The sequence below is a fragment of the Hoplias malabaricus genome, chromosome 1, assembly GCF_029633855.1.
Source record: "Hoplias malabaricus isolate fHopMal1 chromosome 1, fHopMal1.hap1, whole genome shotgun sequence".
NCBI lineage: Eukaryota > Metazoa > Chordata > Actinopteri > Characiformes > Erythrinidae > Hoplias > Hoplias malabaricus.
Genome location: NC_089800.1, coordinates 83,707,192 through 83,725,632, shown reverse-complemented (window position 1 = coordinate 83,725,632; position 18,441 = coordinate 83,707,192). Strand labels below are relative to the sequence as shown.

The window sequence follows — 18,441 nt, the reverse complement described above, 5'->3', positions numbered from 1 at the left end:
CACACACACACACACATTCACTCACACCTACTGACACTTTTGAGTCGCCAATCCACCTACCAATGTGTGTTTTTGGACTGTGGGAGGAAGCCGGAGCACCCGGAGGAAACCCACACGGACACAGGGAGAACACACCACACTCCTCACAGACAGTCACCCGGAGGAAACCCACACGGACACAGGGAGAACACACCACACTCCTCACAGACAGTCACCCGGAGCGGGAATCGAACCCACAACCTCCAGGCCCCTGGAGCTGTGACTGCGACACAACGTGCTGCCCATAATTTATAATATGTTTAACAAAATATAATTATCGAAATATTATATATATATTATAGCTTTTATTATGTAGTATTAGTATTATATATAAATATTATATAATATAGTTTGGCGGCACATTGGCGCAGCAGTTAGTGTTGCAGGGTTCGATTCCCGCTCCGGGTGACTGTCTGTGAGGAGTGTGGTGTTTTCTCCCTGTGTCTGTGTGGGTTTCCTCCGGGTGACTGTCTGTGAGGAGTGTGGTGTTTTCTCCCTGTGTCTGTGTGGGTTTCCTCCGGGTGCTCCAGGTTCCTCCCACAGTCCAAAAACACACGTTGGTAGGTGGATTGGCGACTCCAAAGTGTCCGTAGGTGTGAATGTGTGAGTGTGTGTGTTGCCCTGTGAAGGACTGGCGCCCTCTCCAGGGTGTATTCCTGCCTTGCGCCCAGTGATTCCAGGTAGGCTCTGGACCCACCGTGACCCTGAACTGGATAAGGGTTACAGATAATGAATGAATAAATAATATAGTTTACATTTCACACAAAATTAAAATATATTCCACATTATTTGTGTTAATTTAAAAAATATAACATGATAACAGTAGCCTCAATTCCAATAATGTTCAGACTCCATGAGAAAACGTTTTCTTAAAAAAAAAAAACCTTAAGAATTTCATAAGAAAATATTTAAGAATATATTATGTGATTTTGAGTACCGCATTTAAAATAAATCTATCGCCGTGATAGTGATTACTTTAAGGTCTTAAGGAATTGGGAATGAATGAATCTAGCTCCTTTTTACTTTTCCTCAGAAAGACCTAAGAAACACTTTTTTTTGGTGATTCATTTACTTTTATTACATTAACTGCAGATATATTTGTGATTTTGGGAGGACAGAAACACAAAGAATAACAAGAACAATCAATCTTGAGCCACGTTGCCAGAGGTTATAACCGCATCTTTCTTGTTGTCAGGTTAATGGATGGGATGTTGGAAGTATTGCTACTGTTCTTAAATTCCTGCACATGATTGTTATCATCTTCTTGATGTGCCACTGGAACGCTTGTTTTCAGTTCATGGTCGCCTCAATCATGGACTTTCCTAAAAATAGCTGGGTCAGGCTGGAGGGGCTTGTGGTGAGTTGTATTCACACAGATCTTGTCATAGCACAGGTCCCCATGGGGTTCCTGACACCTCTGGTAAAAATGATCAAAAAAATGACATGAAAACATGTCATTGTTTATTTGCTTGAAGCTACACTCATTATGTGAAAACTGACTTCAGTGAAATCATCAAGAGCAAATAAATTCAGCATCAAGCTAAATACATTTAAATAAATATACTGTATATGTTCACACGTCTTATTTTTCCATGTTTTGTGATCTCTTTGTGATCATCTTTGGATAATTGGGATATAAATATGAGAAGAAATATATTCCAAACTTAAACAAATCCCTAAGTAGATTTATAAACCAGTTTGTATGCCCTTCTGTCAAGCCTTCATTTTGTTTTACTCTTTAAATTTTATTAATCCTTCAAGCAGGGCGGCACGGTGGCGCAGCAGGTGGTGTCGCAGTCACACAGCTCCAGGGACCTGGAGGTTGTGGGTTCGATTCCCGCTCCGGGTGACTGTCTGTGAGGAGTGTGGTGTGTTCTCCCTGTGTCCGCGTGGGTTTCCTCCAGGTGACTGTCTGTAAGGAATGTGGTGTGTTCTCCCTGTGTCTGTGTGGGTTTCCTCCGGGTGCTCCGGTTTCCTCCCACAGTCCAAAAACACACATTGGTAGGTGGATTGGCGACTCAAAAGTGTCCTTAGGTGTGAGTGTGTGTCTGTGTTGCCCTGTGAAGGACTGGCGCCCCCTCCAGGGTGTATTCCCGCCTTGCACCCAATGATTCCAGGTAGGCTCTGGACCCACCACGACCCTGAATTGGATAAGGGTTACAGATAATGAATGAATAATCCTTCAAGCAATTCTGAAGCTAAATGTTCCAAAGAACAGTTTAGGAACCTTCATTTTTCAAGCTGTACTTTACTTACATGCTCAAAGAAAGACACCATCTAAGAGAGAAAAAATGTCCCCACGGGTTATATTAGTCGAACAGTAGCTGTTGTATCTTGACGTCAACAAGACTCCAAACTCTTATGATGCTTTGACTATTGCCAGGATCTGAAAGCTTGCTAAAAGGACATTTATACTCCTCAAAAATGGGAAGCAGAAGTTTGCCAAACATCATTGAGACTGTGGTTGGAGCACGGTTCTTTTGTCAGATGAGACCAAAATAGTTCTTCTTGGCTGATAAGATGAAGAGTGAGTTTTGGTGTGTAGTGATGCAGAATAAACTAATCCCTGTGACAGGAGTTTTCTGCTTCCACAGACACTGGGAACCCTATTAGGAGACAGAATCATGGACTCAGTTCCAGGATATTTTGGAGTAAAATCTAGTTGTTTCTGCCAAGAGGCTAAAACTGGGTGTCACTGGACAGTGCTCCAAATCATTGAACCACGTCCATATACAAATGGCTCATTTACCATAGAATCCACAGAGAGAACTCTGTTATTCTCCTGGCAAAGTCACAAATGTATGCTCCCACACAAAAGAGTGGAGTCTGTGTTTTAAAACTACCTTCATTAAAATAGTTATTCACTGTCCACATCGACTAGGGATTAAATATATGAAGGGTGGTCTCCAACAGTCTTCACAGAACAGTACATGTTTTATATTAGTATTAAAAACTGTTAAAATGATGTCACTCATTGATCATTAATAGTACAGAAGGTTTCAACTTTGTGTTAAATTTTTTTTGGGATTTGTAGAATTACATAAAGGTCATGATTATAACTATAGAACATTTTGGTCTTAATTAAAGGCAGCAATGAATTAATTAATTCATTCATTATCTGTAACCCTTATCCAGTTCAGGGTCGCGGTGGGTCCAGAGCCTACCTGGAATCATTGGACGCAAGGCGGGAATACACCCTGGAGGGGGCGCCAGTCCTTCACAGGGCAACACAGACACACACATTCACTCACACCTACGGACACTTTTGAGTCGCCAATCCACCTACAAATGTGTGTTTTTGGACTGTGGGAGGAAACCGGAGCACCCGGAGGAAACCCACGCGGACACAGGGAGAACACACCACACTCCACACAGACAGTCACCTGGAGGAAACCCACGCAGACACAGGGAGAACACACCAACTCCTCACAGATAGTCACCCGGAGGAAAGCCACGCGGACACAGGGAGAACACACCACACTCCTCACAGACAGTCACCCGGAGGAAACCCACACAGACACAGGGAGAACACACCACACTCCTCACAGAGGGTCACCCGGAGGAAACCCACGCAGACACAGAGAGAACACACCACACTCCTCACAGAGGGTCACCCGGAAGAAACCCACGCGGACACAGGGAGAACACACCACACTCCTCACAGACAGTCACCCGGAGGAAACCCACGCAGACACAGAGAGAACACACCACACTCCTCACAGACAGTCACCCAGAGGAAACCCATGCAGACACAGGGAGAACACACCACACTCCTCACAGACAGTCTCCAGACAGACAGCCACCATGCCGCCGCAGCAATGAATTATTATGTATAATTAAAAGTGCCAATATCTTTACTGTCAGTGGTTGATGCCAGCGAGTATTCCTGTAAATTAGTAATTAATTTTACTAGATGAGAGTCACTGATTATGTGTGTGTGTGTGTGTTCTTTAGTTAGAAGAGTGTGTGTGGAAAGATTCATTTTAAACAGACCCTGTATGTGCTTGTTTTCTCAGAATAAACCCATGAGTTATCAATACACGAAATCCATGTTCCGAGCATTGTGTCACATGATGACCCTGAACTATGGCTCTAAAGTAATACCCAAAGGTAAGCAAGGGGTGTCATACACGGGTCAGCCAAAGGAACACCTAACCCAGAGGTACACTGACTATGCACTTATAGAAAAAAGTAGTCGGATGTGTAATTTAGTTTTCAAATATGGACTAAACTGAGAATTCTTATTCTGTAAAAGTACTACATAAAACTATACTATTATGTTTTAACAATACAGGGGAAATATGTTATTCAAGATTCATATAAAGGAACACTGAAATATTTTTACCTTAAAAAACAGCCTCAAAATCATTGTGATGCTTCACCCACCTGTAACAGGGAGAATAGAGCCTTTATTATTATTACTTTGGGTTCAAAACTGCAGAAAATGCACCATGTAACTTTTGGAGGAGGGTAGGAAACTGCATTTAGGGGAATATGTTGAATATAATAAGTCTTAAATGTTTAATTATCCAAGTGGGTCTCCTACAATATTACAAATCATTCACTCACTTTTCCTGCTTTTGTCACCTTCTCTGCTTTTTTTAACCTTAGAACTCACTGAACTCTGGGTGGTCAACATGAGTTTAATGGTGGGGACTGTGATGTATATGCTGGTTTTAGCCCACATGACTGCACTAATCACAAACTCCAGGTCCAGTGAAGTTCTGTATAATAACAAGGTAAATTAAAGATGCTTTAGCAGTTAGTATCTGAAATACACACCATACTGGTCCACATTGTAGGTCTACATTTACTGACTATGGTCTGTGTCACATTTTATCACATCACATCATCCATTAAAGCAAAGGGAACCACTGTTAATATTTGGGTGATGGATCAACGTAACCCATGATATTATCTGGTTAGCAGTGGTACCAGGGTAGAGATGATAAACTACCATTACATGACCCTATAAGATTGGCCCAAAGACTGTTTAGTACACCCCCCCACCACATCTTCTCAGCATGTAATGTGAATGAATTCCACTGGAGGGCAGTATTAGTCCAGTGTAAAACACTAGTCTAACTCTTGAGCTCAGTTCCTAAATACAGCAGCATTAAGATTGTAATTGTTTGGAACACAGCAGTTTTATTCTATACTTTTATTTGGAAAAATGACTAGAAAAAGCAGTGCGTTTGTTGTGGTCTCTCACTACAAATTTAACTGTGTTTTTTAATCCACAAAGGTGGCAGAATGTATGTCTACACACATTCACAGTATCACTTTTTTTTCGAATGCCAGCAGTGTTCATGCGCTGTAAGACAGTAACTTGGGCTATGATGGATGTTTCCTCTGCTGCAGATGAATGAAATGAAGGTGTATATGAGGCACTACCGGCTTCCCAACTCTTTAAGGGACAAAATCTTTAACCATGTAGAAAACAGATATCGCAGAAAATGGTTTGATGAAAAAGCCATTCTAATGGAACTGTCCGAGCCCCTCAGGCGGGTATGGAAATTGATTTATTGATTAGATGTGTTTAAAATGCAGTTACTCCTCATGTGCCTACAGGTGCAGTACATTACCTTACAGAGCTAATTTGTCAGAATAAACATTTAAGTGCAGATTAAAGTGTGATGAGTAGAATTCAGTGACACTGCCTGAAGGTAGCTGTCCTTTTTACTTAATGTTGAACATGTGTTTACTCTTCTCAATAGGAAGTTATCAGCTACAACTGTTCTAGCCTCATCTCCAACATGCCCCTGTTTAAAGACGTGGACCCCTTCTTCAAGTGGGCACTGCTGGAAGTGGTGGACTTTGAGTTATATGAGAAGGAAGACCTCATCATTCGCAGGGGTGCTGTGGGGGACTGCATGTTCTTCATAGAACGAGGCGATGTGGAAGTTCAGATGCCAACTTTCAGCAAAATCCTCTCCGATGGAGAATTCTTTGGAGGTATATCCATGTTTACGCTGTAGTTCATATATGCGAATTAAACTGGCTTCACTTTAAACAGGACCTAGTTTACATACATCCACCAATTCAGCTGAGACCACTTTTTGAATGAGACACATTACAGACACAATCCAGAGCACGGTGGCGCAGCAGGTAGGTGTCGCAGTCACACAGCTCAAGGGACCTGGAGGTTGTGGGTTCGATTTCCCGCTCCGGGTGACTGTCTGTGAGGAGTGTGGTGTGTTCTCCCTGTGTCTGTGTGGGTTTCCTCCGGGTGACTGTCTGTGAGGAGTGTGGTGTGTTCTCCCTGTGTCTGCGTGGGTTTCCTCTGGGTGACTGTCTGTGAGGAGTTGGTGTGTTCTCCCTGTGTCTGCGTGGGTTTCCTCCGGGTGCTCCGGTTTCCTCCCACAGTCCAAAAACACACGTTGGTAGGTGGATTGGCGACTCCAAAGTGTCCGTAGGTGTGAGTGTGTGTGTGAGTGTGTGTTGCCCTGTGAAGGACTGGCGCCCCCTCCAGGGTGTATTCCCGCCTTGCGCCCAATGATTCCAGGTAGGCTCTGGACCCACCGTGACCCTGAATTGGATAAGGGTTACAGATAATGAAAGAATAAATATCACAATTTAAACAAATATAGGCTATGATCCTTTATAACTCTCATAAAAGAATTACGCTGCAGATGGTCGACTTACGACTTATGATTAAACGTTCATTAGAATGAATTTCATTGAAAGCATTGTATTTGTAACATTCAGTTGCTTGTTTACAGACTGAAAAAGTACATTTTCGTGCTCAAAATGGGGGATTTTGGAACGCTTGAATCTGGAAAAAAAAACTGCACAAAGTATGTCCTGAAGTAACACTGTGGTAATGCACTGAAGCATATCCACCTACTAGTTTTAGATTTGAACGTGTGCTTGATTATTTACACCTTCAAGGCAGCTTCCTTGAACTGCACATCAGTCAATTAACAAATCAGAAATTTGCCTATGATTCCAATTTGGTGTGGAGTCCTTGGCTGCCTTTAGTTCTCTCCCCCTTTTAGATTTTCGCCCTGACAGTGACAAATTACTCCTCCGCTCGCTGAGATTGGAAATTAAAAGCATTTAGAGTTGCTCATGCATTTATGCTAATGAGAAATTCAGATATGATTTGCATGCAAAAGAGGCCAGTCTGAAAGCTCATCATTTTCTCTCCTAGCTGCTGCATGTTTTCACCTCCTTTTTAATTTTTTACCAGCGCCAGGAGAAAAGGCACAGCGGACGTGCTTCAAATGTGACATTTGCAGAACCAAAGTTTCAACTGCATGCTTAAAATGATACTATACACAATGGGTTTTCACAGCGTTTTAAAATATTCCGCTAAAGGGAATAGGTGCACATTTACTACTGCATACACATTTCATGTTGAATCTTTTACCATCAAACGGGGAGGAGAGCCGTGCAGAAACAATCAGTGTGTGTTATGTTCCACTGACAAACCTTTAATTCAAACGATGACGAGGTCAGATTTGAAATGAAACGCACGTTGTTTTGATCTCTCTTGATTAAGATTGTGGTCAATTTAAACGTAGGAATAGCATTAAATTCATTCAGGAATTTTACTGTTATAGGTCTAATTTGTATATGTTTACACTGTTAAAATAATGTTTTTTTTAAATATTAACTCAATTAGAAGTAAGTTAAAACAGGAGACTTTCCTACTACCGTTGACATAAGACATCAGAGTCTCAGCTTGAGTTGCACTTAGATTACTTCAACAGCAGCAGAGGTTGAAGTGCACTCTGGGAGTCTAGGTTTTTTTTTTTTTTGCGCTCCCTGAAAGCATTAATTGCAGTCTCCTTCAGACAACCTCTCTGAACTCATACAACTTTCAAAAGATGCATTAGCTCTTTAAAAGATGAAAGGCTCCGCGAATGTAAAAACTTAAGCAGTGATTACATTCCAGCTGGAGTGCCACCTTGGCCCACTTGCTCTAGAAACAGCACACCTTACAGGATAAACTGGCCTTTACGTTCCTGGGCCTACTTTATATTCATAAAACCGCTGCTGCGATGACTATTTATACATGCTCCTCACACTGTCCAATAGTTCGAGGCTTTAATCACTTTTTCCATACATGTTTTATTAATAAAATACAACACCGCTTATTGTGTATTTGTCATTCTTCTCAAGCTGAATGCAGTTTGTTTGTTGTCAGTCCCAGTAAATGATAACCTTGAAAACAGATGCATTAATTAAGATAGAAAATGAAATGCAGGCTTAATTTGTTTTTACTGAGCATGGTTTCAATGAGATGGATTTTCTTTTGATGGAAGGATGTGTAGAGTGCAGCTAAAACATTGACATGACACTTCTATTTGTCATCACGTCATTTCGGGGAGGAGGTGCGAGCAATTATAAATACGGTTACATAGCAATTAAAATAGGCTGCATTCATTAATAATTTCTGTATGAATTAATCATTCAGAGCTATGTAATGGTAGCTGCTGGTACTGGCTTTCCAATTATGCTGCTTAATTAGAAATGCCAATATTAAGAAATAATTAACCACGGAAAATATATTAAGGTTCTCAAACGTGCTTTTTGGAGGATGCCATCTCCATTTTTATCAGTCCTCTTCCCACCCCTCACAAGCTCTGGATTCAGAGTCTGCTCGGAATTACTGGAGTGGAGTGTATTGCCAAAAAACAATGTGATAAACGGCACCTCGGTATATCAGACGTTATTTGATTGGCTTGGAGAAAGTGACTGACTTGAATAATCTGTTTTCGAGCCACGTTATTGTGACTCATTGTGCTCTCCTCTGCAGAGACTTGCCTGTTGAACAGGAAGATGAAGCGCACGGCGAATGTGTTGGCTCTTACGCCCTGCAGGCTCTACTGCCTCTCTGTGGACAACTACAATAAAGTTCTGGCTCGCTTCCCTGATATGAAGGCTCACATCCAAGCTGTCGCACAAGAGAGACTGCAAGAGCTCTCAGGTATGACGCAGAGGTTTGAAATTTTAAATGCTACACTTAAGAATGCAGGATGTGTGTGGCAGGGCATTAACGATACACATATTTTAGGTTTGAAAAATTATAAAATATCTTTGATTGAGGTTAACATTTAAAATTTGCATTATTTTAGAGTTAATAATAAGTCTATTGGGTTAGTTTATGAAGGTTATATATTCTCTGATTAAATTAATCCCAAAAAGTTTTTTGGGGATTATTCATATAACTGTTTTATATATATATAAAAAAAAGCCTTTCATCTGAGTGTGGGTGTGTCCATACCATAAGCCCTGCCTCCCTCATTTATTTACTCTGATAGGATGCACCCAGCTGGCTAGCTAGGGTCCTAGACCTTGCGAATTTCCCGTTTGTATTCAGTCACTTGCCAATATAAGGGTGTGGGGACAAAAATGAAAGCCGTTCTTAAAAAAAAGTTTCTGTGATATTTTTTATTTTATAATAATAGCATTAAAGGACAGCATTAACAGCCGTACATGCCCAACATGAAGCAGATTAATTTGTAAATTTGCTCTGTAGCTTGTATTGTGAATACATTTCTCAAATAATCAGAATGTTTTCAAGAGCAAAAGGATTACTGCAGTGAAAAGTTAAAAGTGGAAAAGTGAAATTATTATGGAGCTCTGGATCACTTCATTTAGGAGCTGAAACTTAGAGAACTTGGATGATAATAGTCCAGGTTGTGACCTCTTTAAGCTGCTTTTGGAGATAAAATTAAAATTAGAATTGTGCTTATTTTTGTAACAGATTGACTGAGTAGTATACATGCTCTAATTATTCATTTATAGTGTTTTGAATAAATCTCAAAAATGAATGTTGCTCTGTGTACAAAGAACAAAACGTTGAGCTTGTAATTTATATTTTTTTTACCACAGGTTATTATAGTTCTTCAAAGCGTCCATAAATTTTTCCATACACTAGTTCATTGTATGAGCATGCTGCTAAACCAAAACAAGACAATTTTAAAGGGTTGTTGACAGTGGATTCCACAAGGATGATATATAAGATATATATATACCCCAGGAGAGATCAAGGATTTTTTTTATTACCATACTATATTGCAGTTGTACAGCATTATACTGTTTGAATCTCTCGTGTTTTTGCTCCTGTGTCTTTTCATTTTCAGAAACCAAAGCTAAAGCAAAGCCCACCCAACCTCACAGAATTGTTTTCAGATCGGTCACCGGTGTCCTCCCCAAGTTTAGATAATGTAAGTAGATTTATCCACGTCATAACTTCTTCACAGCACACATTCAAAGCCCCGTACGGTAGATCACACGCTCAAGTGGCACTTGGAGAAAAATTTCCATCACCCGGCTATTGCCGTTTTCAAGTTAAAAAAGCAACAACAAAAAAAAAATGGTGCTTTGTAAATATTGCATGAAAGTACGTTGAAGGAAGCACTGAATGAAAATGTTGTGGTTCACAGCATTTATTCACGTCATGTCTTGTGAGTGTTGCTGGAAGCAATCCCTTTTAGCACGTTTGGTTTGGATTACGTTATTTTGGTTTCTCATGTATTAACCCAGAGGGGACATGTTCAGGCTGCGTCAGGGAGATTATAGTGGGTTTTGTACTTTAACTTCAGTATTTCTACATCATTTTCAGCGGTGAGGGATCATTTTAATTCTATTTTTACATTTTTTTTTTCCTCAGGGGCCTGTTTCAGAGGCATGTTCAGTTCTATTTCTCTGTGAATCCAGGTTTACTGAGGAAAGCTATAATTAATTCACATTAAAGCATGGCATTTCTGACAAACGTGATGTTTAACATGAAGAAACAAGCATAAGTATTTATAACTTTAAAGCAACAGTTACAAAAGCCACCTTATTAGCGCCTAATGGGGTAATAATTGCTTTACATTCTTAATGCCTATCTAGAATGATTTGTTTCCTCACTTGAAAAGTACGATTTTTCATGTGATTGATGATAAATGTCACAAAAGGGGAGGGGAAAAAAAGAGTGGAGAAGGACTAGAGAAGTCCACCTCCATTAGAAGGCTTGTCCTGATTGGTCAGAAGCTCGGTCCCCATTAGTCCAAACGCTGTTTATTTATGTTCTAAAATCCGAAACTTAACTTGCTCTATAAAATATCAAACATGCAGTATTTTTTTTTATTAGAAAGGCTGCTTTATGAGACAGTTTGAGTAGTTATAGTTATGTTAGACGTTGTTTGAGGTCTACAGCTTAGAAATTCATAGTGTAATGAAGAGGTTTTATACACCAGAAGTCCAACAATAGTAAAAATAAACAGCCACTAAAGTCAGAGGTGAGATCTTAAAAACTAAAAGCGCTTTTGTTTGGATGATTTACAGTGTTGTGTTCCAGATTTTCCTACACTGGATTTAGGCATTTTCTTGCCATTATCAAGTTGCTTTATTGTAGCTATTGTAAAACAGCACAGATGTTCTACATGATGTTGTTGCTAATAGAGATGTAAGCAACGTTTATACAGCTATACTTAGCATCATAAGGAATGTTTTGCTAGATAAATCTATAGATTGTTTCTTATCATAACCTGAAAATGCCACAACGGTTTTTGCAGGCCTGTTTAATCAATACTCCTGTATTGTTTTAAAGTGGTATTGTGTCTCAGCAGTATTTAGTTACTGTTTATTATTGACTGGAGTTGTGTCTGTGGTCACTGTCATGTGCATTCTTCTTAGGGCAGAGGAGCAACAGAGACAACGTACTTTCATAACCAGGCTTTGCCTTCTGTTTTTACCAGGTGACATTTGTATAAAGTTATAAATTCAGGATGTTCCATAATCACGTGTCACGTGTCAACATTTACTTAGAAAAGTTTACCTGTGTGTATTTTTTGAGCATGACAGATCTGCCATATATTAAAGTGTGACCACCGTTATTGAAGGAATCCTTTGTGTTTCTGTAGATTATGGAGATATATTTCTATTGAAGCTGTTTGTATGCCTCTCCTGAGCCACTGAAGCCATGCCGATGCGAAGCAGCCCTGCATCTGAAGGATCAGGCTTTCAGTAAATCAGATCAATATGATCCTCCTGATGCACGCACATCCAATCAGCCCTCGTTAATGCTCGCCTGCCTTGGCTCTGTGTGGCTGGAAATGAAAGCAGCCCATTGCTCACATGTTCCGTCTGGAGGTGTTCATTAGTTCCGTGGGTTTTAGGGTGACTAGAGAGTGTAGACGTTCGTTTGATTTTAATGAAGTTTAAACAATCTCCTGAAAACACCTGTTGGCTGGCGTGCAGTGGAAGAGAGGGGAACTTGAAAGAGTTGCCAGCTCAAAGGGACAGTCCTCTCTAATGATAGCATCAGTCCCCGCGTTACACACTCGCTACATTTCGCTCAAAGCGCACATGTGACAGCCTCCTAATTAGAGTCCAATGTTCTCTCAAAGTTGTGAAATGTTATTAGCGGAGGTATTGAAGTTTGTGCTGTTTAATTACTTCGCAATTTACCTTTTGTAAAGTGAGGCTAGAAACTTTACCTCGTCAACCTCTTTGGGAGTAGGCAAGACATTATTTAAAATTCTTTAAAAATAAAAAAGGCTGGTTGAATCTAACTGTACACTGTTCAGTGAGTGTGTGTCAAAGATATTTTTCTACCAGGCCCTCTGATACATTGTTAAACATACGCTTTTAAAAAAAAAAGTTTAAGCGATCCAACACCGTCAGAAACATAGGTACTGTGCAGGTATTTTGCTGTTCACTACAGAGTCTACACAGTATGTGGGTTTAGAAATCAGCTGTGGCTCTTTTCTAAAAGGCAAGGTATTATCTGTAGCTTTCCTAACCATAATAAACGTCTAGAGTCGAGAGGAGTTATGTTAAATCATTCATTCATTCATTATGTGTAACCCTTATCCAGTTCAGGGTCGCGGTGGGTCCAGAGCCTACCTGGAATCATTGGGCGCAAGGCGGGAATACACCCTGGAGGGGGCGCCAGTCCTTCACAGGGCAACACACACACACACACACATTCACTCACACCTACGGACACTTTTGTGTCGCCAATCCACCTACCAACGTGTGTTTTTTTGGACTGTGGGAGGAAACCGGAGCACCCGGAGGAAACCCACGCGGACACAGGGAGAACACACCAACTCCTCACAGACAGTCACCCGGAGCAGGAACCCGAAGCAGCCCCTGGAGCTGTGTGACTGCGACACTACCTGCTGCACCACCGTGCCGCCCTATGTTAAATCAGTGCAACTTAAAAATCTATAGCTAATGTATATTATATTACAATTACAATTCCCTAACTAAAAGTACCAAAGACCATTCTTGAGGGTAACACCACAGCAGTAGTTTTTCTACAGAAATGTTTCAGATTCATTAAACTTTAAAAGTGTTTGTACTTAAATACAATAAACAAACAAACTTAGGAACACATAGCAACAAAACTGAAGGACATACACTATTAAATGAACGCCAACGTAAGAGCGAATAGAGCGTATAAAGAACACGTGAGTAATCACACTCTGCTCACAGGTGAGGGGCGTGGCTAAACACAAAATGGAGAGGTAACCGAAGCAAAACACTAAACAAGACCAAACCAACTGAACAGGGACAGATCCTTACACACCTTTACATACAGGTTCTTCTCTTGGGTCACACCAGTCAACCATTTTTTTTTTCTTGGTTCCACCTGCCGTCTTTATTCTTAGGAGTGCTGTATATGCGAATGTGATGTTTTTGCTGAAGCAGGCTATATGGGTCTGTCCCAGAAGTTCACAGTTTGCACTTTGCTTGGTTCCACTCTTAGAGAAGTAGCAGTGAACTGTGAGGTATACTCCGTGCTACATTCAGCCTTACAAACGTTCTTGTATTTATCCATCCTCAGTTGCTCTGCCGGTGTCAGGCAGTGTCAGGCTGAATACATGAATTTAAGCTCAGGTGAAAGTATAGAGCTGGCATATGCCCTATGCCCTGGAGCGGACCTGGTTTGAATGTGCTGGCGCTGTATGCCCAGAGCCGAATAAAGAGAAGGCCCCGGTGAAGCTGCTGTGGTATCACTGAGAAACACAGAATGTTTCTAACACCTCACACAACCCCACCTGTGAATGGCTCTCTTTTATCTGAGAGAAGCAAAAGAACACTCCGTCTTAACCAAATGAGAAACACCACTCGCCCGGGCTGGCTGACAGGCTAAATGGAGGCAATTGCAGCGAGTGGCAGGAAAAAGCGGCGGCCGTGTACCGGCTGGCTCGAGTGTCTGGAGTCTAGACGGCTCAGAAACAAAAGCAAGATAGAGTGGCCTTGCTGAGCCTCCATTAGTGTTAACCTCAGCACCATGTGAGCTGACAGCACATAATGCCAGTCCACTTGAAAGCCTCCAGATTTGTACCTGTGCTTCTTTCTTTGTGTGTGTATGTGTGTTTGTGCACATCAGTCTGTGTGAGTGCAGATTATTTACTCATCTAAAAAGGTTCATTGAATTAAATGCCATTATTTTTATGTACACTTTTAAAGGTGTTTGTTGGAGAGATGCCCTAGAAGAACCAGTTTTTGGCTCCCTAAAGAAGAATGTACGGTTCTTTCAAGATTGTGAAGGGTCTCATAGGCCTGGTTCATTCACTCACATACTCACCTTTAGCAGGGTGATGATTCTCCACAAGAGGGCAGTAGCGTTGTAGTAGTGCATCAATGAAGATTTCTTCATCCAAGCCTAGAACCATTAACAATTCTTAAAAAAAACACAAAGAAAGATAGAGAAACTGTGGACATTCACATCAAGTCATCTGAATGTTTAATCATAGCCTGAGGATGGAAAAATCACCAGTCGTGTTTGGTAAGAATTAACAATGGTGTTTATGTATGTGACATCTTTCTTCTGAGGGTGCTTTAAAAGTTCTAAAGCCGAAGCTAGCATTAGCCTTCCCTGTATAATTCACTGTGCATGCTGTGGAGTTGTGTGAGCTGGAATTGTAGGGCTGCTGGGTGACTGGCGCGGATCGGGCAGCTAAGCGATCCTCACCTCAGGCCAAACGGCGCTAGCTACTCTGAGTTGCAGCAGCTATAATTATCTTAGCCTGAGGAATCAATTAAAGCTAAGCTCCATTGTTTTCAGTGAAGATCGGAGCATTAAAGTTTAAAGAACTGAAATATATATATATATAAAAATGTGCTTTCAGGGACACTCTTAGAATATTTATTGTTAACAAATAACTTAATACAAAATCATTTATTAATGTGCAGTGTCTCTGTGCTGAATATGACTTGCGGTTAATTTCTGCAGTTTTACACACTGTTAAAATATGCATGTCCTCTTGACTATTGTATAACCATCACTGACAGTTCTGTAGGATGTATGATAAGCCCCGAATGCTGAACAGTAGCTTTGTATTCAGAGCAGACTGATTAAAAATCTAAATCTACATGCTTAATATTTACTGTCATTGGAAAAATGCAGTGTAATCTCATCAAACCCTGTTGAGTTTGGCCTGTACTAAACTATTAACTCAATCATTGAAAATTGGGAAGTAGCACAGCTAACCGTTTAGGTTCGTGTGCTGTGTAGCTGGGATTCTGTGATGCCACAGCTCGGTGTTAAAGCCATTTAGGGGAAGTTCACACTGTGTGTAAGTTTCTGATGTGTCTTTTGTCTAATGTTTACAAAGAGGAAGAGTTTTTTTGTGCTGTTTCTGTACAGAGATCTCCAAAATTCTTGAGGTGATAAAGTATAACAGGCTTTAACTCGCTCACTCACTCACCCACATACTCACTGGATTAGGAACTGCCAAATCAAATGGCTTTGCATCAAAGACAGTGTCCTTTTTTCTATGGGCCTTCAACAAACTATATGATTACTTCCTGTGCTGTTGTCTGCTGTAAATGATTTCTTTGTTGATGCTTGGCAGTTAGCTGCCTGCTCTTACCAATGCTAATGTCTGGCATTTCTGGCCAGGGTTGCCCATTTTCATTGTTGTTTTTCAGTGGCTGTCTGTCTGCTGTTGCCACTTCTATCAGATGTGACTTTTGACCGAGGGAGTTTACTGTTGTTGCCAGTGACTAGTGGCCTGCTATCACTGCTGCTAACATTTGTCGTTGAATAAGGGAGCACATCCTTACTTCCACTGATCAGTGGCCAGCAGCTTGCTAATTCCACTGCTGACTGCTTCAAATTTTGACCAGTTGAGCCTGTCTCCAGCCTGATAAACTAGTATTTACTGTCAATTTAGTGAGCCTGTTTTAACCCTGTGGTTTGGTGCTGCTCATTGTCTGGCTTTGTACTCTCCCCACTGCTATCAGTTCGGTACTTGCTATATTGCTGTGTTTTTTGCTTTGGTGCCTTTTTATCTTTGTACGTTTGTTAGCATTTTGGGTTCTTGAGAAGCGTATTATAAATAAAATTATTACTATGAATAATTATTATTATTTAGGGATGGGCGGTGTCCACATTTTTCATACCGTCTCAAAATATTATCACGGTATTACAGTTGTTTGCTCTGTCAGACTGCGCTACTGAAAATTAGCCAAATAAGACGGTGTACACTGTTTAGAAACACAGCTGGCGCTAACAGGCACTTGTGGTTTAGCACACCACAGCAGATTTTTCAGTGAACTGAAGCTCAAAAGACACACACATTTAGAGGATAAAGCCATGTACCTTTTCATTCATTCATTATCTGTAACCCTTATCCAATTCAGGGTCGCGGTGGGTCTAGAGCCTACCTGGAATCATTGGGCACAAGGTGGGAATACACCCTGGAGGGGGCGCCAGTCCTTCACAGGGCAAGCAATGTACCTGTGGGCACAAAATCAAGTGAAGGATTTTCTGTTTCTTCCTTTCTCTTTTAACCCAAACATGTATTTTTCCACCTACCCATTTTCAGACTGACATCAGCAGTCATTGAGCTCCCACAGCGCCCCCTCCTTGTGGCTCTCTTAAATGCACATGAACATTTTAGCCTACTTTTAAAGACACAGAACAGAAATTAGTTACACGCGTTATATATACGCATTCATTTTGAGACGCCTTCCATATTTTTAAATACAGCGGTATACGGTATTATCACTACACGGCCAAACCCTATTATTATTATTAGTTGATGCGTAACCAGAAGCAGAGTGAACCCTCAAATAAGAGTAAACCCCGGTGAAATAGTAGTGCAGGGCCCCTTACATTTTTCCACCTTCAGTGAAACAATATGAACCCTGCTTTATGGTATCTGATTTAACGATGTGTGGATTGCACCATACAGTGCATGTGAAACCTGGCCAATAGTCCACTAGCCAGAAGCCTATCATGCCTGAAATACTCGTTTTCAGTGAGTTATCTGCCAGTGTATCACACCTCCATTCAAATCACACAGTAGGAGGATATTCAGCAGCCGACTGAAGCAGGTTGTAGGGTGATGGAGGACTATAATACTGAAGGCCACTATCCATTCCTTATTCCAGCTGAAGAGAAAAGGCCCTAGCGTTGCATCGCAGAAACAGTTCAGAGTCTAGAAATTCCCCAGGGTCTGTAAATTGGCTTTCAGAAAGAGGGAAAAAAAAAACCATTGTCCTTTACCTTTGAGGTTGCATGTCATTTCTTAGTAGCTCACACTTGGGCAGATTAAGGTCAAGTGGTCCGTTTTGTCTCTCTTTGAGTGGAGAGTGAGAGTGAAAATCTGACGGTTGTGAGAGAGGTTTCACATCCATCCCCAGTGGTTCTCTGGAGATGGGGCTTGATAATAGCATGTTGGCGGAGATCCAGCTTTTCTTCTATTTGCGCTCTTCCTATATGTTTTTCAACTCAGATCTGATAAAATGTGAACTATGAGATGCTACACGTTCCTTTAATTGATAGCGTACTCCCGATGAAGGACTTGAACCTGGGCCAAAACACGATGTTTTTAATCAGAAGTGGTTTTTATTCTGTTGTGCTGCAGCAAAAACAACCCTTTTGTGATATTTTTGTAGCTCTTATATATAATCTGTTGAAAGACATCTCTTTTTTGCACCATTTAGTACATTTCTAGTCAAAACCGCCATTACATTTTTATTTATTGTTTACAAAAAAAGTAGAAAATGTATTTAACTGAAATTTTATAAACACCTCAGCACAGTAGAGCATTTTCAGTGTTTATTGTGTCTTCCACTCTGTTCTAGAGACTTGCTTTTCATTTTCAGACAAATCTGGTGGGAAATTTTTTCCACACCTCCAAACCTCAACTTTAGAGTTAGATATATTTTCTTCTCATGATCCAAATATTCCCAAAGGAATATTCCACTTTAAATTCATTCATTCATTATCTGTAACCATTATCCAGTTCAGGGTCACGGTGGGTCCAGATCCTACCTGGAATCATTGGGCGCAAGGCGGGAATACACCCTGGAGGGGGCGCTAGTCCTTCACAAGGCAACACAGACATATACACTCACACCTACGGACACTTTTGAGTCACCAATCCACCTACCAACATGTGTTTTTGGACTGTGGGAGGAAACCAGAACACCCGGAGG

General features: G+C 40.9%; 1 protein-coding gene and 1 long non-coding RNA gene across 9 annotated transcripts in view; one reads left to right on the top strand and one right to left on the bottom strand.

Annotated features, from left to right (window-relative positions):
* Window positions 1–18,441, top strand: part of LOC136709759 (potassium/sodium hyperpolarization-activated cyclic nucleotide-gated channel 1-like) — a 56,289-nt gene that overhangs the window by 2,115 nt on the left and 35,733 nt on the right. For 2 of the 8 annotated variants that reach the window (XM_066685300.1, XM_066685249.1), the window contains exons 5-12: window positions 1,235–1,396; window positions 4,056–4,149; window positions 4,651–4,778; window positions 5,401–5,547; window positions 5,757–5,994; window positions 8,804–8,974; window positions 10,134–10,217; window positions 10,664–11,884. In XM_066685300.1, coding sequence (XP_066541397.1) covers window positions 1,235–1,396; window positions 4,056–4,149; window positions 4,651–4,778; window positions 5,401–5,547; window positions 5,757–5,994; window positions 8,804–8,974; window positions 10,134–10,216 — 1,023 coding nt within the window. In that variant the 3' untranslated portion in view covers window position 10,217; window positions 10,664–11,884. The other 6 variants (XM_066685273.1, XM_066685282.1, XM_066685265.1 and 3 more) reach the window with 6 other exon arrangements.
* On the bottom strand, window positions 1,251–16,795 carry LOC136709802 (uncharacterized). The gene is made up of 4 exons (XR_010804533.1): window positions 16,663–16,795; window positions 14,579–14,674; window positions 4,385–4,425; window positions 1,251–1,456 (listed from the first exon to the last, which is right to left on the bottom strand). It is a non-coding gene; the product is annotated as an uncharacterized lncRNA (long non-coding RNA).